This window comes from Stenella coeruleoalba, assembly GCF_951394435.1.
Source record: "Stenella coeruleoalba genome assembly, chromosome: 8".
In the NCBI taxonomy this organism is placed as follows: domain Eukaryota; kingdom Metazoa; phylum Chordata; class Mammalia; order Artiodactyla; family Delphinidae; genus Stenella; species Stenella coeruleoalba.
The window spans coordinates 49,218,171-49,243,016 of record NC_137154.1 but is presented as its reverse complement, the minus strand read 5'-3'; the positions used below and the strand labels follow the sequence as shown (position 1 = coordinate 49,243,016).

At 45.3% G+C, this 24,846-nt stretch overlaps 1 protein-coding gene across 2 annotated transcripts in view; it reads left to right on the top strand.

The window, feature by feature from the left end:
• Positions 1–24,846, top strand: part of STIM1 (stromal interaction molecule 1) — a 192,534-nt gene continuing 167,688 nt past the window's right edge. For both annotated transcript variants that reach the window (XM_079930329.1, XM_079930328.1), the window contains exon 1: positions 1–766. In XM_079930329.1, coding sequence (XP_079786455.1) covers positions 628–766 — 139 coding nt within the window. In that variant the 5' untranslated portion in view covers positions 1–627. The remainder of the gene's footprint in view (positions 767–24,846) is intronic.

Sequence of the window (24,846 nt, the reverse complement as noted above, 5' to 3'; positions counted from 1 at the left end):
CCGGGGAGCCTCTGTCCCGGGCCTGGCCCGTGCGCGTCCGCCTGCTGAACCTGGGCACCGCCGGCCGCCTGGGCACGGGACTGGGCGGGAGCACTGACCTCGGCCTAGGAGGCCTGGGATCCCCGAGCCGCCTGCGCCCGCGGGGGCCTGGAAGTCGCACGCCCTTCCCGAACCTGTGCCCCTCGCCGATTCTCGGCGGTGCGAGGCCAGGTGCCCCCCTCTTTCCCTCCCTTCTTTCCCTCCCCCACTCCGGTGCCCGCTGGAGGTCCCGCCCTCCCGCCCCCTCCGGCAGGGGTGTAGCCGGCTGCGGAGCTGACACCGGCTCCGCGGCCACCCTGTCCAAACTCTCCGGAAGCGGCCCGAGCCGACCGGGTACTCAGGCCGTCGCAGCTCCGGCGGACCCACTGTTGGACCCGAGGCGCCGGCCCTCCTCCCGCGCCCAAACTTGGAGCACTTGACCTTTGGCTGTCTGAGGAGGCAGACTCACGGGTGGCTGGACAGCTGCGGCACCTCGAGGGCATCTTGCCTGGGGTTCCAGGACCGTCAGCTGCACTCCCGGGCTCCCAGCTTTGACTCTGGGATCCTGAGGAGTCTACATCAGGCGCATGTTGACTGAGACCTGGAGTCATGGATGTGTGCGCCCGTCTTGCCCTGTGGCTCCTCTGGGGGCTTCTCCTGCATCACGGCCAGAGCCTCAGCCAAAGCCACAGCGAGAAGACGACAGGAACCGGCTCGGGGGCCAGTTCTGAGGAGTCCACTGTAGCAGGTAAGGCCTTGGCCACGGACAAGAACTGAGTTGCCCAAGTGGGGAAGTCAAACCCTAGGTTTATACACCTGCGATTGATGGCAGACCCACACATGGCACTGCCTGTTCTTAGTAGTCCAAAGAGTTCTTTCCCTTCTAATGTCTTTGTCTCTCTTGAACAACTTTCCTCATCCCTCCTCAGGATATCTTTTGTTGGCAGTGGAAAGAGCTTTGCTTTTGGGGCACCTTGGCCTTTCAGATCAGCAAGTCAAGACCCCTTCTCATGACTACTTGTCTGGACTGATGCCCTGGGCAGATGATAAGTCTGTTGCTCTTGGCCAGTTTCAGCACTTGGCAGCACAGGGGACGCTGAGGCTACTTGGGTTGGGTAGGAAGAGTCAGGACTGGGCCAACTCTATTACTCTCTAACTTAGTGTCGAGGTGTGCCTTTCTATTCCAATGAGCGTGGGGACCCTATTCTCTCCCTTCCCTTAGGTAATCTGCTGTCTTCTAGCTGTGCCCATTTGAAATATCAAGGCAGTTCCTTAGATGGAATCCTATTTACCACCAGGGAGTTAAATGGCCTTTTGTTGACATGGGCATGATGTAATTCCTGGGACCACTTGTTGACTTATTCTGTTTCTTCTGACTGATGAGGGTAGGAATTGTACAATATTTTTGATCTGTCCTGGTTTTTCCTATGCACTTATGGAGGCTTGTCAAACAGTAGGAGCCCTGGTATTGTTGCAGAAGAAAGAGCACTTTTAAAATGCAGTTGTTTTACACAAGGCTTAGAGGTATTCAGTTTTTTATCCCTGTTTCTCTCACCCGGTCACTGTGATCTGCCCAAAGTAGTGAGATGCAGAATGAGGAGAGTTTATAGCTGGGTTCTTTCTACGGCGGGGCAAGCTCAAGTGAGGGGACGCCTCAGTGAATACCTGTTGATACAAGGAGGAAAAGGAAGCGTAAATCATGGTGGCCAGGAAGTTTCATGGATGGATCCAGAGGCTGGCTTTGGTGCTAGACCCTTTCTTAGGAAACCCCCTTTTAAATTCCTTGACTGGGCTGGGTGTGACTGCAGGTACACCAAGGGTTGGCTTCCAAGTGAGGCCAGGGTTGCCCTATGTACAAGCATGGCACCTAGGCTGTTGCTTTGAAGATAGGTCCTTCTTGCATATTAATCCTGTTTCTCCATACAGTGTCTCCTTGGCCCCTGAACCCTAGCTCAAAGCTTGGCTCTCATTGGGCTATGAAGGCAGATGTAGGTCAAACTGTGCAGAAGACCTGAGGAGCATCTCTGCTGTCCCAGTGACATCCCTGTTTGTAACTGATAATATGTCCTTTTTTCACCCTAAAATATGAGTGCCTGACATAAAATGCATTTTCTTTTGGGGGGGAGGAAGTGTTCTTTATTTTAGACACAGTGCTAAAAGAGATGAAGTTTTGAATTTAGGCATTAGCTAGCTGTCAGGAAGATTTGTGTGTTTGTACATGCCATAGGTAAGAGGCACTCCAGCATCCCTCGTAAGCAGCCCCTGGCTTGAGCTTATGGAGACAGCCCTCCACACAACATATTTTAGAGGCTTGGCTGTGTTGATTATACTACTTAGGCTTCTCTTTTGGTCTTTTCTTCCTCTCAGTTCAGAAATTAGTTTCTATTGTCACAGTAATATTGAAGCCCAGGGAGGAAATCTCAGAGACCCTAGGTGCTGGGAATGACTATAGTTTCTGGTAACCTGGAGGCCCCAGCACTGTTATTCTGGTAGGTTATCACCTTGGGCCTGTCTGGGACTTTGACTCAGATAAGAACTCATTTTTGCAAAGAGGTGGACTGGGCTCATGGACGGGGCTCTTCTAAAGGATTTGGTGAGGAGCTGTCTACACAGCCAGGAACTCTTGTAGCCTTTCCAGTCCCTCTGTATCCTCAGAACACAGGAGTTTTACTTACCCTTAAAGCTTCCACTTTTCTAAATCAGATTCAACATATCTAGTCAATTTGTATGTTCTCTAAAGTTTGTATTTTACACAGCTGTTTTTCCCATAGTCTCGCAATTGCTCTATTAGAATACAGGGCAGGTGGTATTATCCCCATTTTTATTGTTGAAGAAATTGAGTCCTATGCTCAGTTTTCTGATTTTTTTTTAAAAGATTTTTTTGATGTGGACCATTTTTAAAGTCTTTATTGAATTTGTTACAATATTACTTCTGTTTATGTTTTGGTTTTTTGGCTGCAAGGCATGTGGGATCTTAGCTCCCTGACCAGGGATTGAACCCGCACCCTCTGCATTGGAAGACAAAGTCTTAACTACTGGACCACCAAGGAAGTCCCACGTTTTCTGATTCTTAAGTCCTAGACTTCTTCTGTCTTCTCAGGCCCTGCCCTGTTAAAGGAGCACTAGGTAAGGCCAAGAGAATGTTACTTTCCTCTTGGTGAGTTAGTTAGGCAGCCCCTGGTGACTCTGTAGCAGAGATCCAAAAAAAGGCTGTCTTTTTCTCTTCTGGAGGGTCTTCTGCAGGGGCCAGAAAATTGCATTTTTTCTCTTGTTGGATGTACATGGCTATCTTAAAGGTCTGCCCCTCCAGGGAAGGCAGGTGCTCTGCTAGAAGGCCTTCTCATTGGGAGAGGCCATTCCTGTCACCTTCTGGCTCTTTGATGCCTGTATACCCAGTTGTGCTAAGTTACTTTCTCAGTAAAGATCTGTGCTTGACTGTGCTGCTCTGAAGCCTGCACTTCTGAAACTGCCTGGAATTGATGCTTGGAACCTCCCTTAGACTCTGGACTCATTGCCTCCAGAAACTCAAAATGTTTCCTGCAGAATGTGTGTGAGGGGTCCCACGTGAGTCTGGAGTTGTGACTGCCAGTGTTGGTTGAGGACCTCTACTCAGGAACTGTGGTTCTACTCAGTATAACTAGAACTGGGCTTTGGAGGATAGGCCTCTAGGCAGTTTATGGAGTGCAGGTTGGCGTCTCAATTCACCCCTAATGGAGTGGGAGGCCAGAGTCTTGCCTGCCCACCCAGCTAGTTGCTGCTGCCTCCAAGGCTATAAATGGCCTGGCCATCTTGGTGGCTATGCTAATTTTAGCTGAGGGTGGTTCCCGGAACTGGATTGGAGCCAAGGGCAGGTGGGTGCGGCTTGGCTGAGGCTAATATTGGGGGATGGGCAGAGGGTCACACTAATCCTGGGGCAGCTAGGACATCATCTGCACCCACACCTCAGCTTTGACAATCATCCTTAACCAGGTTAATTTATTCAGCAAACATTGAACAGTGTCAGCTCACGTGCTGTGTATTCAGCATATATTTGAGTGCCTGCTCTGGGCCAGGCACTGTGTTTGGTGTTGGGAATTAAAGGATGAACAAAACAGACATGTTCTCTGCCCTCATGGAGTTTACAGTCTAGTGGGGAGATAGAAAATAAATACATAAATAAATATAGTGTCTTGTAATTTTTGTGGAAGAAAACATAAACAGAGTACTGTGATGGAGAACGGGAAGAGGACAGAGATCCAGCTGAAGTAGGAACCCAGTGCCTAGCAAGACATTAATAACATCAGTAACATCAACAATAATAGCAACTGACATTTTTTAGTGCCTACTGTGTGGCAGGCACTATTCCAAACATTTTATTTTTTTTAATTCTTACAGCCATCCTGTGTGCTTGGTATTATCCCTGTTTTATAAGTGAGGAACTGAAATCATAGAGAGGTCAAGTAAATTACCCAAGGTTATACAGATAGTAGGGAATAGAGCCAGAATTTGAACCCAGGCAGTCTGACTCTTCTCCCCACCTCCACCTCAGCCACTAGGTTATACACTCTTTCAGAACTTTGTGATAAGCGCTGTAGTAGAGGTATGATATATGCATACAAAAGGCTGTGGGAAGCCCAGAGGAGCAAGTGACTAACCCTGCCTGGGAGAGCTGGGGGAGGCTTCTCAGTTTCCTCCATAATTTTTCTCAGATCTTGGGGAGATAAAAAGTGGTTGCCTAATTCAAAAGTTAAGAGGTGGAAACATCAGTTAGTTCAACTTATTTATTTTTACATATGAGGAAACTGATGTCCAGAGAGGCGTCACATAGAAATTCCACAATGGGTTATTAGTAGAACTAGACTAAGACATTTGAGTCAGGGACCCTGGCGTAATCAGTTATTCAATCCACAAGTCTGTAATGAGTGCTTACTGCTTGCTTTGTACTATGGAAGGAATTTAGGGCTACCAAAGTAGTCTAGTTTGGGGGTGGGGGTGGGGATATATATTTAGAGACTATTAAATACAACATAATGCACAGGCTTAATGAAGCACAAAACCAAGCAGGGTAGACAGTGTAGGCTAAGGATTACAAGAGCTCTGCGTGGGCTGAGCTAGGCTAAGGTGGCTGGGGAGGGCTTCCTGGAAGGAGGGGTTGTGCGGAGGCATAAGAGAACGGGGTGGGGAGTGGTCTGACTTGGGGATTGTTGGAGGGAAGGGGGCATTGTAGAGGTCTGGATCACCAGTGTGAGCACATGGGGTCTCACTGGCGGCTGAACAATAACTGGGCAGAGTTGCTTCACAGTTGGCCAACTACCTCGCATGAGGGCTGGTAGACAGGAAGACTGCAGTCACGTGTGGTCTGTGGCAGGTCTCATAACTACTGTAATTTTGAAGTAATGATGATTATGAATAATATTTGGAGATATCTATACCAATGTAATGTGACATGAAAATGTCTGTACTTTCTGTTGGTGACAAAATCATAGGTAGTGCTAATAATATTATGGTTGGTTATTATGTATGATTGAAGGAAATGCTAACTTTCAGTAAGAGAATGTTGAAAATAAAGATGTAATTTCTTTCCCATCCAAATTCACACCCCCCCCCCAATTCTTCTCATGGGCTCCTTAGGAATGTGGAGCCATCATGCTAAGAACTCCTGTTCTCTGACAAGGAAGGGATGAGGTCCTGATGGGAGGGTTTCCTAGGTCTTCACAGGACTTGAGTTTGAGCCCCAGGGGGCCCCTCATTTCCTGCTGAGTGGCTTTGAGATACAGTGCTGAGTGACTTCATGGGCATGCTGTGGTATACTGCTTTCTGTGAGAAATGATTCTCCAGGAAACCCAGCAGTTCTGGCTGTCAAAGTTTTTGGGAGAGTGAAAGATACCAAACTGGGTCTCCAACAGAGCTTTCTTTTTTTGTTACTGCTGATCAAAAAAAAATTATGAACTATTAAGATATACAACTAAGTATAAAGAATAATACATTGAATACGCCTGTGCCCATAACACAGTGTAAGAAATCAAGTAATAACAATACAGAGCTTTCTTTATTACCCCCTGGATACTTTGTATAAATTTCTAATTTAACACATAGCACACTGTACATATATTTGCTCACTTACAAGTGTAAGCTCTTTGTGGAAGAAAGGAGGAGGGGTTGTATTTTATTTATCTCTGTTTTTATTGTGCCCAGCCTAAAATTTCTGTTAAAGTTTGTTGGAAAAGCTGAAATCAGGGCCTGTTTGAATGGATCATATTTTCTCTCTTCCTTTCATACCTTCTCATATATCTTGGTACATATTCTGGGCTTTTCAGCAACCCTTCATGGTGTTGCTCACCCAGGGCACTTTGTATTTTCATCCAAGTTCAGATCTGTTTATCCCTTTTCAATGTATTATTTTATTTTATTTTATTAATTTTTTTTAAAATTTTTAATTTTTTTTGCGGTACGTGGGCCTCTCACTGTTGTGGCCTCTCCCGTTGCGGAGCGCAGGCTCCGGATGCGCAGGCTCAGCAGCCATGGCTCACGGGCCCAGCCGCTCCGCAGCATGTGGGATCTTCCCGGACCAGGGCACGAACCCGTGTCCCCTGCATCGGCAGGCGGACTCAACCACTGCACCACCAGGGAAGCCCGTATTATTTTATCTTATCCTCAACTTTGGAAGTAGGTATACCTGTTTTTATTATTATGCCCATTTTTTTTGGCCATGCCACGTGACATGCAGGATCTTACTTCCCCAAGCAGGGATTGAACCCCTGCGCCGTGCAGTGGAAGCATGGAGTCCTAACCACTGGACCACCAGGGAATTCCCATTATGCCCATTTTAAAGGTGAAGAATTCGTAGCTGAGAAATTTGTGTTCTTTGTCACATAACTAAAAAGTGGCAGGATCAGAACCATAACTCTGGGGATCTGTGTATCAAGCCCTTGTTGTTTTTATCAAAACACAGTACCTGTCAGTGTGTCCCTCACCAATCTGGCATGCAGAGCCTTAGCCTCAATGGTCTGGCCATAGCTGTGCTAACAAAGGTGTTTGAGTAGTCTTGTCACCTATGACAAAGTGCTGCTCTGGAGGATGATGGAGTCTATAATCTTACCAATCATGCTACCCTGTTGGAGTTACCTGTGTATGTGCCGGCCTTCCTTTATAAAAACTCCTCGACGGTTAGGACAGGAAGCTCCTAGCACAAGCCTTGGCACATGGTATACTTTACATACTGTAGAGTTTGTAAAACTGAATTGAAGGGGATTTATCGTCTGGTTCTTTTTCAACTGTAGTTTACTAGGTTGGAAGTTGAAGAAGTTTTACTTCGAAAGGGTTAGGTAAAGTGGAAGAAATAAGCTTCACTTATTTAGAAAGTTCACTGTTCTAGAATTTCTCATATTTTGGGAATTCCCTGGTGGTCCAGTGATTAGGACTCTTGTGCTTTCACTGCTGGGGTCCAGGTTCGATCCCTGGTCGGGGAACTAAGATCCTGCAAGCCATGTGGTGAGGCAAAACAAACAAACAAACAAAAAATAGAATTTCTTGTTTTTTGCTTTTGTTAAAAAAGTTATCCAGATCAGTTTGAGTCCAATGGCCTCATTTTGCTTGGAAGAAGTTTGTCTAGGATTTTAAAGAAACCAGACTCTTATTGTTGCAGGCCTTAGCATGAGAATGCGGTTGGGAGTAGCTGGGAAACTGTCTAGTTCCACAAAAGACCTATGTGTAGCGGGGAGGAGAGAGTTGGGAAATGAGTGGGTGGGGCTGGGTAGAAGCTCAGATGAGATGATTGGCTTTGGTTGGCAAAAGGGTCTCAGTTGGCCACAGCCAGCAGACATAAATATCTGGATTTAGGGGAGCTTCAGAGTTCCAGCTTTTTTTCTTACTGTCTGTGGACCTTGTAGAGGGTAAGTCACTTTGCCTCTCTCAGCCTTAGTTTTTTCATTTGTAGAAAGAGCATAACCTTAATGAATAGATTTGTAGTGAGGATCAAATGAGATAACTTATGTGGTGAAAGGGCTTTATAAACTCTAAAGTACTACACAATTAGGGATAGTGGGGTCCTCACAACCTCTGCTTTTATGGGCCTGGAAAAGCCTCAGTCAGAATCTGAGTGTCTTCTTACGGTTGCGCCTCTCTAATGGAAGTTGCTTCTCTGGAACTGCTGTAGTGCCATTGTTTTACATCAGGTGTACCCACCAGACTTATATGAACCCTGCGTGTGACCAAATTAGGCTTTTACTCAAAGCTTACTCTAGGCCATAGGGAAGCTGTTGATAAAGTCTGGGTGCTAGTATTTCACCTTATTTCCGGCCTATATCCCCTTCCTTTTGCTGGCTGTAACCACTTCCCTAGCCCCACCTGCAGACTTGAAACGGCTGACCAGATGGGCCTAGTCCCTACCTGTATTGGTACATAACAGATTATCCTTAAATGCAGAGGCTTAAAATAGTAAACATTTATTATTTTCAGTTTCTGTGGGTTAGGAATCTGGGTGCTGCTTAGCTGGGTGCCTCTGGCTCAAGGTCTCTCATAAGGTTGTAGTCAAGCTGTTGGGCTGGGACTGAAGGCTCAACTGCGGGGAGAGTATTTACTTTCAAGCTCATTTATGTGGTTGTTGGTAGGCCTTGGTCCTTTGCCACATGGGCCTCTGCACTGGGCTGCCTCATGACCTGACAGTTGGCTTCCCCCAGGACAAGTGATCCAAGAGGGAGTGCCCAAGATGAGAGCTGCAATCTTTTTATTGCCTAATCTTGCAATTGATGTGCCACAACTTCTGCCATATTCTATTTGTTAGAAACAAGTCAAGGTGAAGGGATTATACAATGGCATGAATACCAGGAGGGTAGGGATCACTGGGGGCCATCATAGAGGACGCCTGTGACATCATTCTAGGGCCATGATCTTGGGAACAATGGGTGCTGAGTCCTCTTAGTTTTCCTCTGACTTCCTTTGCTTGCCTCCTAGAGTCTTGTGGTGTCTTTCTGTACTCCCTTTGGTATTATGTCCTTTTGATTCATGCATGACCGCATTGCTTTGACATGTAGAGTTGACATGGCCCTTCCACCTGTATTCCTCCCCTGTTTTAAACCCAATTCTAAACTAGATTTTTATCCTAGGTTCTAGTCATGCCTCCCAACTCCTTGTTTGGTACCTTTAGTTCTGGAGCACATTGTACAGCCACTGACCTTGGAGGCTTTACTGCCCCAACTTGCCTTCTGAGAGCTAGACTTATAAGTGGCATTGAACTGGGACTTACACATTGACAGCTGAAAAACTTACTCTGACCTTTAGGGCTGTTGATGTTGGGTGCTATCACATCCTAGTGTGTCAAAGTTGGAAGGGCTTTTAAGTACCATCTCAACTAAACTCCTCAGTCTACATATGACAGGAACAAATTTGCCCAAGGTCTCAGTTGGGGCCAGAATCTAATTTTGTCTGATTATTATTCACATGCTGTTCCCACTCTGTTGTGGAGCTTCTTTACCCTAACACAGCCAGTTTGGGTTGTTAGGGGGTCTGAGACCTATACAGAGGAAAACCAGAAAGCAGTTCACAATATTGTATTGTGTTCACAGAAATTGTGCTGGGCAGAACTGGGGGGGTATGCAAAGTCAGTGCTGCTTCTGAGGATCTTCCCTGCCCAGCTAGGGAGCTTTTATATGATGCGCAGAAAAAGAAGCCCAGTGATATCTGTGGCGTATGGTGACTAATGTCTGCATTCTGTACTCCCCTGGCAATCTCAATTCAAGCAAGGAGAGATCTGTTTGTTTTGATGTACAGAGCAGATTTCCCGAAGGAGGTGGGTCAGAGTGTCGTACTGCATATCTCACCATTGTTTGGCTCAGCTGGTTGCTTTATGTATAGATTTGGGGCCTCCACAGGCAGGGTAAATGTATCTAAAGCCCTGTGGGGTTACTCGTGGCCACCTAGGGGGACCTTTCTGGGCACTGAGAATTTGACAAAGCCTTGCCTGTGTTGGCACAACTTGCTAAGGCAGGCGAGACTTGAGTAGGGATGGCTATGGCCCTGTCATGTTGATCAGAGTGGAGCAGATTTATTTCAGTGAGAGACCTGCAAGGAAAAACCTGAAATGAGCCAACAGCACTGTACTTTTGTTTTCTGCTGGGGAGCTTGGAATAGAGACGGTGTAAACCCTAAAATCCCTCTATGGGTGGTAGTTTCCTTCCTGACCCAGGGTTCCGGCCCCAGACCACTTTGCCCACTTCATCTTCCTCGGTTCCCCTCTCTACATTTTGGCCCAGCCAGGCTTTTTTCTTTGTCCTGGTCTGCAGAGCACACCTTATACTGCTTCTCTTTTGCCTTTACTTATGAATGCCATTTTACTGCCTCCCAGAATGTCCTCCCCTCTCCTCCTTCCTTCCTACCTAACCTCTGAGTCCTCTGTGAAGTGATCCCTGACATTAATGCTAGCCACAAACTCCCTCTCATTTCCAAACTCCGGTAGCACTTGCTATCTACAATACTCTCTGTGCCCTTCACACCCTACTTATGCCTCTTAAAGCAAGAGATAGCCTGATGTGGGAATCAAGAGCACTGGGCACTGACTTGAGTCCTTACTGACAGTATGATCCAAACTACAGTTTCCTCACTTGAAAATGGGATTAAAACTTGTATGAAATAGCTTTTAAAGCCTTTTTTTTTTTGCATATTTTCCTCTCTCTTGAAGGCAAGAGCCATGTCTATTTTTTCTGACCATAGCACCCGTCCTTAGTATCTATCACAGTACGGGTCACAGGGTATGTGCCCAATAGATATTTGCTGAATAAATGGATGAATAACAACGAGTTGATCTTTGGATTGAGTAGTCATGGAGGGAGAGTGCCAAGTGACGAGCTTGGACAAGAGTGCCCTGAGATTAGGGGTAGAGCTCACGTGGGGGATTTCTGAGGTGTTCTGTGGGCACTCACTATTTTTCTGCTGCCTGGTACTTCATCCCTGTTTACTGAGTACCTCCTGAAGCTGCGCGCAGCGACAGTTACCAGTCGCACTGGGGGACGGTTCGGCCCTTGACTCTGGCTGGCCTTTTCTGTTTGCCATAGCACTGGCTGCCCTGAGCAGGTGGCTGTAGTAGGAGTGGAGCAGGGCTGTGCTCCTGGAGGCCTGAGATGAGGCTTGTGGGCGGGGCTTCCTTGGCTCCTGCTGCTGCTTGGCTTTGGCTCCATGGACCCCCTGGGTTTACCACAGGGCAAATGTGAGGCAGCTGAAGGAACAGAACTACTTTCCTTAGCCTGGCTTGTGGGATGGAGAAGGGAGCCTTCGTTCATGCTGGGCTTTGCAGCAGCGAGGTAGGATAGCCCAGTGAAGATCACTGGTGTTTTAAAGGTTATCTCCGATTCTGCGAACTCCCTGGGCCTCAGAGAACTCCAGCCTGAGCAGACGTCACACCAGCTTTCCTTCAAGGCATTGGGGCGGGGCCTCTAGGGGAACTTGGTAAAGGAGGCAGAGGCATAAAAGAGTCAGCTGTGCTGTCAGCATGGCCCCGCTGGGCCAAACCTGTCCCTTTTCCTGTTAGCCATTTTACAGAGCTCCTGGCTGCCTTGTGTTGAATGTTGGCCTAAGTAATGACCAGAAATCTCACTGGCAGGCAGGCAGGCAGGCAGGCAGGCAGGCTGGCAGGCAGGCTTCCAAGTCTCATGTGCCTCTGATTTTCTCCAGTGAGATTCAGTAGCTCTGCTCCTGATTGGCTCTCTGGGTCATCTCAGGGCTTGTAGGAAGCTCTCGGAGCTCTCATCACTGCAGTGTGTACATTAAAGCAAATGTGTTTGTGTTTTCCAAGTTCCTAGAGCCAGCATCTGGAATGTAGGGACCAGGGGAGCTGGGTGCCCTTCAGGTGTAACACATACACCGGTTAGAAAGCAGCTTCTGTGTGTGTGTGTACCTGGGTACTCAGACTTGTGGAGGTCTTATTTCAAGAAACTTTTGCCGACAAGGGCAAAGTTCACTGAAACTCATATTGTGTATTGCTAAAGAGATAAGTATGTAATTGAGACAACTCAAATAACTTCAATGATAAGAATGATGATGAGGGGCTTCCCTGGTGGCGCAGTGGTTGAGAATCTGCCTGCTAATGCAGGGGACATGGGTTCGAGCCCTGGTCTGGGAAGATCCCACATGCCATGGAGCAACTAGGCCCATGAGCCACAACTACTGAGCCTGCGCGTCTGGAGCCTGTGCTCCGCAACAACAGAGGTTGCGACAGTGAGAGGCCCCCACACCGCAATGAGGAGTGGCCCCCGCTTGCCACAACTAGAGAAAACCCTCGCACAGAAACAAAGACCCAACACAACCCAAAATAAATACATATTAAAAAAAAAAAGAATGATGATGATAACTGCTATTTATTGAGCACTTGTTATCTTCTAGGCCCTGGGCTAGGTGCTTTACAGCTGTATAACAACACTTAAAGGTGGATATTTTTCTCATTTTATAGATGGGGAAACTGTAACTCTGAGAATTTAAGTAATTTTCCCAAGGTGACTAAGCCAGGATTTGAATTTAGGTTTATCTGACCCAAAGGCCAATGCTGTTTCTATTCTTGTTTAATAACTGTGGAAACAGCTATATGAATTTAAGTAGAGATGTGTGTTTGGATTGAAAAGTGTACAATTTATCAGACTGTTAGTGGCATTAGTTTGTTCTATTGCCTAAGTGGCCTGGAATAACCTGGGATTGGCATTTGTAGGGGATGGGGGAGGGAATGAGAAAGTGTATCCACTTAATAAATTCTGAATGGGAGTATCACACTGGTGAAGTGTATAGCTACAGAGTGCTGTGTGTTCAGTTTGTATCCTCCAAAAACAGCATTATGGTTGAGCTCTTGTGGATATAAGCTTTGGGATAGGGTCTGTATCTATGTAGTGTTTACCTCTTCAGCTAACATTTAACATGTATGTTATACCTTGCCCGGTAAAAGGGTTGAATATAATAGGGAAGTTAAGATGTGTACGAACATTTTTCCTTATCATAATAAGAGCTCCTATTTATTGAGCACATATTCTGTACCAGGACTGGGTTAGATACTTTCACATACGTAATCTTGTTTAATCCTCACAATGGGTTTCCCATTTTACAGTTTATCGTGCAAGGCAATCTAGTTTCAGTGCCCTATGAATAATACCTGTGATCCTATTGCAAAATGGGATCACCTCTGCCTGGAGAGATCAGGGAAGCTTTATGGAGGAGGTAGCAGCTTAGTAGGTCTTCAGGTACTTCAGGCAGAAATATAAGGTTTCCTCTGGCTGGGAAGCATTCCAGCCAAAGGAAATGTCATGAATAAAGGCATGGAGTGAGACAAAGTGAAGAGTCTTTAGGGGACATTGGTTAGTCCAGGTTGGCTGGAGAGTGGCATCTATGAAGGAGAGTATGATAAAATAAGGCAAAAAAAGATTAATTGAGGAAAGATAGTGGAGGGCCTCAGTGTTTGGCTAAAGAGTTCAGACTTTGCTGTGTAGGCAGTAAGTAGTCCTTGCAGGTTTTGAGCAGGGGAGAGACTTGACCTGAGTTTTGCTTTAGGCAGATTAATCTCACAGAACATGCACAATGCATTGGTGGGATGAGGTTGGAGGCAGGGAGTCTAGATAGGAGACTTTGCAATTGTTCATGAGCAGAGAGGTGTGTACTATGGAGGCAGAATCAGTAGGACTCAGTGTTTAAGTGTAGGGAGGGAAGGAAAGAGGCAAAGATGTAGCCATGTTTTGCGTGTGGGTAATGAGGTGCCTGGTGGTGCCAGTAACAGAAAATATATGGCAGTCTGAAGGAGGGGGCCAGTGCTAGGCTGTGATGACTAGGGGGGTAGTTGACTTTTTTTGACGTGCTAGGCAAGGGCTACACTTCACAGTACTCTAGGAACCAAAGAATTGTCTTCTCTCTACGCTTGTTTTACATCACTTCATTTTACAGATGAGTTTTCTGATGCCCAAAGATGTGAAGGGATTTGCCAAAGGTCATACAAGAACTGCTTGGTGGATTCCAAGTCTGAGAATACAGGTCTCTTGTTTTTAGCTATTAAGCTTCCTTACAAAGCTGGGCCTTCACTGCAGGAAAATCAGAGACTCTTGCAGATAGGAATACCTGGGTTCAACTCCAGGCTTTGCCATTTTCCATTTGTGACATCTTTGTTTTTTTCATTTTTTTTTGTATATAAATTTACTTATTTTATTTATTTTTGGCTGCCTTGGGTCTTTGTTGCTGTGTGTGCATGGGCTTTCTCTAGTTGTGGCGAGCAGGGTCTACTCTTCGTTGCGGTGTGCGGGCTTCTCATTGTGGTGGTTTCCCTTGTTGTGGAGCACGGGCTCTAGGCGTGCGGGCTTCAGTAGTTGTGGCTCGCGGGCTCAGTAGTTGTGGCTCGCAGGCTCAGTAGTTGTGGCTCATGGGCTCAGTAGTTGTGGCACACGGGCTTCGTTGCTCCGCGGCATGTGGGATCTTCCCGGACCCAGGGCTCGAACCTGTGTCCCCTGCATTGGCAGGTGGATTCTTAACCACCGCGCCACCAGGGAAGCCCCATTTGTGACATCTTGAACAGGTTGCTTTTTTTCTCTGATCCTTAGTTTCCAAATTTGCAATAAAAGGAATATTAACCTCATGGAGGCAATGGAAGATAAGGCACTTTGTGAAACCTTCAAGTGCTATGTGAGGGTGTTATTCCAGGATTTTGGCATGGGTTGGAGCCATATATACAGTGATTATTTTGGCCGAGTGAGAGCAGACAAACTCACAGTTTCTCAGGGAAGGTCTCCTTTCACTTTAGGCTTCCTAGGCTACTCACTCACCTGCAGTTGGGGCTTTCAGGTATGGGAACATGCTGAGTTTTCCACAGTCACACATCTCTAATTTTCTAGTGTGAAATGGAGTTGCAGAAGGAATACTAAGCCATCATACCCTGTCAGGAGTTCTTGGCCTGAGAGAAGATGATTACTATCCCTTTTCCCCAGGGTCTTCTACCAACCTTCAGCTGGCTCAAGGTGGGGGGGGCACAGTGCTAGCTGAATTTAGGCTATGCTTTGAGGGGAAATTCCTGCTGGACTAGAGTAAGCCCTGGCTGGGGACAGAGGTGCCAGGGTGCAGCTGCTGATCAAAACTAGTACCTGGAGTCCTCTTGTAGTCATCTGTTTGGTTTAGCACACATGTTCCTGCGTCATCTTGAGAGGGGGAGGAGGCTGCTCAGGTATTGTCAGGTAGCAGGTCTGTGGTTGTGTCAGCTCATTGTCATGGGAGCAGGCATGAAACTGGCCATCTTGTCTGATGTCTTGTCACATAACCTCTGAGAGGGTGGAAGGGGGATTGCAAGAAGATTTTCTGATTAATGAGATAGCTGTTTACTGTTTTGTAGCCTTTTTTTTTTTTTTAAAGAGGGCCTGATTCTTTTTTATTTATTTATTTATTTAGTTGCATTGGGTCTTAGTTGTGGCAGGCGGGCCCCTTAGTTGTGGCATGCATGTGGGATTTAGTTTCCTGACCAGGGATCAAACCTGGGCCCCCTGCACTGGGAGCATGGAGTCTTACCCACTGTGCCACCAGGGAAGTCCCTGTAGCTTCTGTCTTAAAGTGTGTTTTTTTCCACTTTTTCCCTTGAACCCTTTTTTCTTTTTCTTCCCTCTTTCTAGCTAGAGTCAAGAAGCTCTAGTTCTCTTGAGTCTTCATAACTTTCTTTATGAAAAATCTAGTTTAATAAAAAAGAACAGTAGACTAGGAATTAGCTGTGGTTGTGATACTATTGACGTTTCTGGGCCTCAGTTTCCCCATGCCAGGTATTTTGAACCTATCTCACAAGGTTGATGAATGCAGATTTTATGAGATAATGTGACAAGTATTTAGTGTTATACAGATGTGAGTAATTTATTATTAGTTCTCTTTTTCTGAATTGTCTGATCAACTATACAGTTCCCTGGTTCTTCCCCTCTTTTTACTACTTTATGTCTCCTAGGTTCTCACTTTTCCTTATAACCTTCCTTTTTAACTGTTAATGACAACTGGAAAAGTGTGGCCACACCTGGTACAGTTGTAAGGCAGAGGGCTGAGCCTTAGAAAAAGTGATGTTTGTTAGCTTTTGAGTGTAATATCTTGTCATTAACTTGAACGAGACTCTTTACCGTTCTGCGCCTCAATTTTCACATTTGCTCCCGGTGTACCACGCAGCTTGATTCTTGTGAGCCTTGAAGTCATTTTCATTCTGGAGAATCTCCTTTAAAATACAAGCATTACTGGGTTGAGGGTACCCTTGAACTGAGAATCAAAACTAGCCTTTGTTAGATTCCATATATATGTGTTAGCATATGGTATTTGTCTTTCTCTTTCTGACTTACTTCACTCTGTATGACAGACTCTAGGTCCATCCACCTCACTACAAATAACTCAATTTCATTTCTTTTTATGGCTGAGTAATATTACATTGTATATATGTGCCACATCTTCTTTATCCATTCATCTGTTGATGGACACTTATGTTGCTTCCTTGTCCTGGCTATTGTAAATAGAGCTGCAGTGAACATTTTGGTACATGACTCTTTTTGAATTATGGTTTTCTCAGGGTATATGCCCACTAGTGGTATGGGTCATATGGTAGTTCTATATGTAAGTTTTTAAGGAACCTCCATACTGTTCTCCACAGTGGCTGTATCAATTTACATTCCCACCAACAGTGCAAGAGTGTTCCCTTTTCTCCACACCCTCTCCAGCATTTATTGTTTCTAGATAAGAACCTAGGGGTAAGACGGGAATAAAGACACAGACCTACTAGAGCATGGACTTGAGGATATGGGGAGGGAGAAGGGTAAGCTGTGACAAAGTAAGAGAGTGGCATAGACATATATACACTACCAAACGTGAAATAGGTAGCTAGTGGGAAGCAGCCACATAGCACAGGGAGATCAGCTTGGTGCTTTGTGACCACTTAGAGGGGTGGGATGGGGAGAGTGGGAGGGAGGGAGTCTCAAGAGGGAAGAGATATGGGAACATATGTGTATGTATAACTGATTCACTTTGTTATAAAGCAGAAACTAACACACCATTGTAAAGCAATTATACTCCAATAAAGATGTTAAAAAGACAAAAAAAAAAACCCCCAAAAAACTAGCCTTTGCTAGTGCGGATTAGGTTAGGGTATATCCACTGGGGGAATAGGTCACAGCAGGACACTGGGGTGGGGGATGGAGGCTGGCAAGAGGGCAATTCTTAGTTTACTGATGCAGGAAGGGTGTCAGGGCCTCAGGGCATACTTGATGCTGCCTTTCTTGTAACCCACACCCAACTTCTCTTCCTGAGCTGAGCACGTACCTGTACTCTCAGCCAGAAGTCAGAGCTTGGTGAAGCCTGATTCCCCCAGGAATTCAGTGATAAAAATTAGGGCACTTGAACAGATCTAATTGGCTGAACTGAGTGAAGGGCAGAGGCTTTCCCTGGGGGCTCCTTGTAATCTCCTGTGGTTATAGACTTTTCAGGTTGGACTAATTAAAATGTTGGCAGCTGGACTCAATACTTTCCTTGTACTAGGTCCTGCTTCAGACTCCTGGAGTACCAGAAGTTGGCATGGGGCGGTCTTTCCTGGGGAACTGAGGAGTGGGTTTCCATTTCCACATCTAACTAAATGCATGATGATGTAATAATTTCTGTCCAGAATGGGCGGCTACACATTTCATGGTGGAGAGAGATGTAGGCTGAGCCCTGCATCCACATATGCCTGGATTTGGTACTCTCCAGACTCCCAAGGTGCCCTTTCAGGTTGATTGTCTGTTCTATTAGCTCTCAAGTGGCTTTGCTCTGTCAGCTGGCAAGTAATTTCCATTGCCCTGGGGTATCCTTCCCTGATGTGTGTTCCTGTTCCAGAAAAAGGGATATTTATTAAGTCCTGCCATGTGCCAGGTCAGGGCTAGTGTTTCACACAGCTGTCTTTTGAGATATGGCCACATCTTTTCATAATGCCCAATTTATAGATGAGAAAATACTCATAAAAGGAAAATAATTTGTCTGATAGTCATTACAGCCTGTAAGCAACTGAACCAGAATTCAAATCCAGGTCTCTCCCAAAGCCTCTGGTTACCTTCCTAAGGCAGCACAAACACTTTCCTATCCTCATATCTTTCTAAGCTGAGCAAATTTCCTGCCTCCAGTTCCTACAGCCAGAATTATTTTCTTGACCTGCCTTTCCAGAGCACTCTGCCCTTCCCTCTATTCTGGCTGATATCCAATGAGGCATGGATCTACCTCCCTCATTTGGCTGCTCCCACTCCTGCAAGCTGTGGCCCTCAGGATGTGTTCTCCGAAGACCCAAAGGAAGCTGTAGTGTTGAAACTTCAGGCATCATGACAGACTGGTAAGGAGAGAGGTTTTGGGCATAGTCTCGGCTAGTTCCCTGCACGAAGCCAGGCCTGGGTCTTCTTGGTTTGCGGGAGTGTGCTTTGTTGTTCTCGAGGCAGTAGGGCCTTCTAGGCAGCATGCCTTTTGGGTTCCCAAGGAGCAGGCATCTTTTCCCTCAGGTCATTTTCCTTGGCATCTGGCTTTACAGTTTCTTTCTCGTAGTCTCCCTTTGATTAAGAGTCAGATCAGTGCCACCTGGAGTAAAGTACTATGACAAAGCCCTCGGCCTGGCCTTGGTTGCTGGAATATTCCTGCTGACTGTGGGTACTTGGGTTATTTTTGCAAAGAGCATGCTAAGTTATTAACCCTGCATTTGGGTCTTATGTTTTCTGCAGCCTCTGCCTACTGGTGTGCCTCACTTCACAGGATAAAGGCTTTCCTGAAGAAGGCAAGCCTGTGAAGGCATTTTTAAAAGTTGAATTATCTTTCTCACTGACTTGAAAAAAATTATAAAAGTATTTTCATGCCTTTTTCTATGCATATAGCATATATGTTTAGTGTTTAACATCAAAAGTTTGTTCCTTTGGGAATAAATGGCAAATTAGAACATAACAAAATACAGTTAAAAGACCTTTAACAGGGAAAATAATAAAATATTAATGACAATCAAAATAAATTCCAAAATAGGTAGGCTGAAACACAGTGTTTTTTGTTTGTTTGTTCTGTTTGGATACAGTGGGAAATCTGGAATAGCATAATCAGCAGAATGATCTAGATAGTGACATGATACCGTTTTGCCTTCTCCAGTATTAGCAATAGATTAGGAGATGTCCTTAGGCGAAGGGGAGAAGAATGCATTCTGGGACTAGAACTGTGTAGTTCCAACTACTCATTTGTGTCTAAGGACAGAAGTAACTAGTAACTACCTTTCTGGGTGTCTGTTTCCATGTTAAATGAAAGCAATACCTACCCTGTTTAATTTTATGAGGATTAAATAAGACAATGTATGTAAAGTGTTTTGTAAACTCTGAAATACTATTGTTGTCATACTCAGTGGGTGACTGGAGCCAATTTGCTAGCACTGCAGGAGGCTTTTGGTTTAAGATATGCCTTAGGGACTTCCCTGGTAGTCCAGTGGTTAAGACCCTGCACTCCCAATGCAGGGGGTATGGGTTTGATCCCTGGTGGTCTGGGAACTAAGATCCTGAGTGCTGCCTGGCACAGCCAAAACAGCAACAAGAAAAAGATGTGGCTTAAACCTATGACATAGGTGGGAAGAAGAATGCTAAGTTGATGAGTAAACTGTTGAATGCTGTTTGGGCAGCAGCTGAGAGGAATTCCTGTGAGGTGAGAGAAAGAGCCACATTCGTCCCTTCATTCTGTATCTGTTGAGTCCTGTCGGGTGGAGGAGAAAGAAATACAGATGTCTACCTATTAAATGTATGGTATGCTAAGTATGGAGGGTTCTTGATTTAGGAATGAAAGCTCCATAAAGACAGGAGTTTTTGTCTGTCTTTTACACTGCTGTGTTTTCACCCAAGAGCAGTACTTGGCACATGGTAGGCTCTTGATAAATATTTGTGGAAAGAAAGGCTAAGTTTTGGAATCAGACAGACTGGGTTCATATTTGGGCTCTGCCCTTCACCAGCCCCTTTCCTGAGCAAGCTGCTTAATCTCTCTGATGCTCAGTTACCTCATTTATAAAATGGGACTAGGATTAGCTATTACAGAGGATAATTGGGGGGATTTTTTTTTAAAGTAAAGGTTTTAAAACTTTTGTACAAGTCCTAGTAAGTGCTCAATGAAAGATGGTTCCTTTTGTTTTCCCTTCCTGGTTTGCAAAGTGGGATGGAAGCACCGAGGACAAAGCAGATCTGCTTGGGGAGCCTAGCCAATGGCTTCACAGGTTTGATCTGACCACATCTTTCTAATGTGTGAGATTAGAATTATTGGTATTATTTCCTCACAAACAGAAGTCCCTGGGATTGAGCAGGAGTGTTGGAATATATATGCTTTGCCTCTGTGTTTCCCGGGGTCTTGGTGGGAGGGTCTGGCTCTTGTCTTTCAAGGCAAGATAATGTTTGCCCTGCAGGTTTGTGCAGAGGTTGTTCCCAGAAAGAGCAGCTTCCCCTGGAGAGTCTGGACCCACCTGATTTGGATTAGGCTTTCATAGCCAGCCATCACTGCCTCCCCTTACACCAGTTATTGTTAGTTATAGCTTTGAAAGGTGTCCTCAGCTTGACTTCTGCTCCGGATCAGTTGTAAATTCTCACAGCACATGGAGCAGAGCATGTTTGCATGAGTTAATCAGGTATTTATGAGTTGACCTTTGCTAGTGAAAACCTAATTTTCCCTCATGCCTGGGTGACTCCAGCAGGCTGAGGGCCTTTTTCTGAGACATTCCTGGAACTGTTGGAAGTGGCAGCAGATTTGCCTGCCCTTGTCATATGCGCACAAGACCAGTGGGATATATTTGCCCTTCGGCAAGGGTGCTCAGTGCCTCTCCTTTCTATCCTGTGGTCTTAAGACACTGGACATAATACCACTCTCCTTTCTTTTATCAACATTTAGACTTCAGAGCTTTCTCTTCTGGTTTAGTTTCTTGGAGGATGAGTAAGCAGGGAGGAATTGTCTGGCCATCAGACAGTTGAATTGAAGCCACTTGGCCAGAAGCAGCTAAAGAACATGTTCCTAGATGGGGGTAGTCAGGCACTGGGTAAGTTAGGGTTAGTTTAGGGGTTAAGTGGACCTGGTGTCTTCTAGAAGTAGAGACAGTAGGTGCTCTGGCTGTGTCCTCAGTGCCCTCCTTTGGGAGCTGAGCATTGCTACAAGGGAGATCTCAAATATAGGCTTGAGGAAAGGAGACAGAGGGAAGAGAAGGAATTTTGCTGAGCTGTTGTTATGCTAGGTGCTTTAGACCAATTATTTCCTTTAATATTTACAACAACCTTGTGAAGTTTACAGATGATGAAACTGAAGCCCAGAGAAGTTAAGCAACTTTCCCAAGGTCACAAAGCTAGTGAACGATAATAATAGTTATCATTTGTTGTATGTCGAGAAGGCACATACCAAGTTTCTTTTTTTAAGTGCTTTATATCTAGTACTCACCACCATCCTATGAAAGATTATTATTACTTCTGCATTGCAAATAAGGAAACTGGGAATTAGAGAGCTTTGGTTACTTGATGAAGGTCACTCATCTAGCAATGGTGGCACAAGGACTTGAATCCAGAATTCTGTGATTGTGAAGCTTGTTCTTTGATGTACACGTCACTGAAGCTGGTAGAGTAGGATTCAGACACAGAGTCACGAGCGCAAGTTTCATGTTTTATTCCATCTCTGTATCCTTATAATCTGAGATAGCGCCTACCGCATTATTAGTCCTCAATAAATGTTTGCTGTGAAATCCAGCTCTGCTCTCCCCCATTGTCCCCTGTTGCTGACTGCATCCTGCCCCAGCTCCTTGGCCTGACTGTCTCCTCTCCACAGTCTGGCCTTACCCTACCTCCCATTGTGGCCTCTCAGAGCTCCCAACACACAGCGTATGATCCAGCTCTGTTCCTCTCTTGCTTCTTCACCACTCTTTTCCCTGGCTACATACTTTTGCTGCCACTATTGCTCTCCATCCCTCTTCAATCCTGTCTGTTCTTTTCTATGCAGTTTCTCTGACTAATCCCTGAGAATACCCCTATCCAGAGTATAATCTTCTCAGTCTGTGCCATATAACTTGGCACCTAATTCACTACTGTTTCACCTTCTAATTGTTTCATGGGCATTAATCTTCTCTCCAGCCAGCTTGTGGTAGTCATATCATAATGGCCCCTCATTAATTTGTGCTTCACACTTTTCAAAGCATTCTCCTATTCAAGACCTGTCTTTTTGCTTGTCATGTCCACAGTAAACCTGTGAAATATGATGGGAGGGAATTGTTATTTCCATATTATATCAGAAAACACAAGTGCAAAGAAGGCAGGTGACTTCCCAAGGTCGTATAACTAATTAGGGGCAGAACTGAGACTAGGTCTCAGGTCTACTGATTTCTGGCTTGGTGTTTTCTTTGCCATGCCTTCCACATTTGTGTTTCTCTCTGGCATTTCTCCTCCTACCTTCAAGGCAGAACATCTATGTTTGGGTTTTCAGCAGGCTTGATTGGTGACCTGGGGAATGGTGGAGTAGCCCGGATAGCAATCTCAGGTACTTCTCAGTGGTGTCAGTGCTCTGGGTTTCTACTGCCTGAGAGAGGTTCTGTCCTTGAACTACTAGGATTATGTTAAACTGAGAAGCATTTTTTTTTTTTTTTTTTTTGCGGTACGAGGGTCTCTCACTGTTGTGGCCTCTCCCGTTGCCGAGCACAGGCTCCGGACGCACAGGCTCAGTGGCCATTGCTCACGGGCCTAGCCGCGAGCGGCATGTGGGATCCTCCCGGATCGGAGCACGAACCCGTGTCCCCTGCATCGGCAGGCGGACTCTCAACCACTGCGCCACCAGGGAAGCCCCCGAAAGTGCTTTCTTAAATGGTGATAGCATGATGCTTGGCTCTTCCTTTCCGAAGTCAAGAGGATGAGTGAGTAGTGTGGGAGCCAGCCAGATGTTTTCAGCACCTTGAAGACCAAGGAACTGGTTTACACTAGAAACTGCGTGACACCTTATTCAGAACAGTGACTGATGCAGCCCTGATTCAGGGGCTGAGAGCGAAACCCATGCTCCAAGTGAAGCTCTGTGTAAATTGGTCAAAGGGAATAGCCTGGGGAATTTGGAGCCTATTTAGCTCAGCCTCCAGGAGCAAGAATGTGATTTCTCTACTCTCCTGTGCGGTGCTCGCATTCTCTCTCTCTGTCTCTGTCTCTTGCTCTTGCTCTCTCTCATTTTGGCCTTGTTTCCTGCTATGTCTGAATCCAACCAAAGGGAGTAATAATAGTCAGCAGTCCTCCAGAAACATTTAGATTGAACCTCTTGCTCTGAGTTCTGCTTTTGCTGCACTTGGGCCGTAGAAGAGACTAAAACATGTCCTCTATTCTTGTCTTTGGGGAACTTACAAATCAGATAATTTCTTAACTAGTTAGAGAGTGGTTAAATAAATGTGAAACATAGAAGAAGAGAATAGTGTGGACTGGAGTAATCCAAGAAGACTTTCTGAAGGAGATGGTGCTTGAAGGGGCCTAGAGTATAGGATGAATAGGTTAGATTAGTGGTTCTTTTTCATGCTTCTTTAATGAAGTCATTTTTTTTTTTGATATCCTGATATGACTTCTACTCTTTTGAAGTCCCTTAGCTCTTTTTCTGGACTTCATTTGTGCCATTAGCACATCTTGCCTTATTATAATCATTTGTGTGTAATATAGTGGTTAAAAAGACAGACTTTGGAGTCAGATTTTGTGGGTTTAAATCATGGCTCTATTTACTAGCTGTGTGACTTTAGGCAAGTTATTTAACTCCTAAAAGCCTTGATTTTCCCATCTATAAAATGGGAATATACTTACATGAGGTTGTTATGATGATTAAAAGAGATAATCCCTGTACAGGTCTTGGTGCAGTGTCTGACCCATTGTAAACATCCATTAAATGTTAGCTATAATTGTTCTAATTACCTTATTCTTCTAGATCAGCACTGTCCAATAGAACTTTCTGTAATGATGGGAATGTTCTATATCTGTGCTGTCCAATATAGTAGCCACTAGCTAAGATGGTAGCCACTGGGCTTCTTTAGGTGTGTTGGAGAGTGGGGCTGACCATGGAAAGTCTTGACAGAGAGGAAGGCAGAGGAGTGAGTTAAAGTGTTTTAAAAGGTAATTTCACCTCTAAGTTAAACATAGAGTTACCATGTGACCTAGCAATTCCCCTTATAGGTATATACTCATGAGAATTGAAAACACTTTCATAGAAAAACTTGCACACGAGTGTTCACAGTAGCATTATTCATAATAGCGAAAAAGTGGAGACAACCCAGATGTTCATAAACTGAGGAATAAATAAACAAAATGTGATATACCCATATATTGAATATTTTTCAGCCATAAAATGGAATGAAGTACAGATACATGCTACAACGTGGATGAACCTTGAAAACATTACTCTAGGTGGAAAGGCCACATATTACATGATTCTATTTACATGAAATGCCCAGAATAGGCAAATCTATAGAGAAAGAAAACAGATTAGTGGTTATCATGAGCTAGAGGGTGGGCATAATGGGGAGTGACTGCTAATGGTTATGGGGTTTCTTTTGGGGGTGATAAAAATGTTCTGAAATTAGATTGTGGTGATGGCTGCACAACTTCATGAGTATACTGAAAACCATTGAACTGTGTACTTTAAATGGGTGAATTGTACCTAAATAAAAACAAAGATAATTTGGGTCTGCTAAAAACTATTGGTTTTGGGCTTCCCTGGTGGCGCAGTGGTTAAACATCCGCCTGCCGATGCAGGGGACACGGGTTTGATCCCTGGTCCGCAAAGATCCCACATGCCGCGGAGCAACTAAGCGTCTGCACCACAACTACTGAGCCTGAGCTCCAGAGCCCGCAAGCTACAACTACTGAGCCCACATGC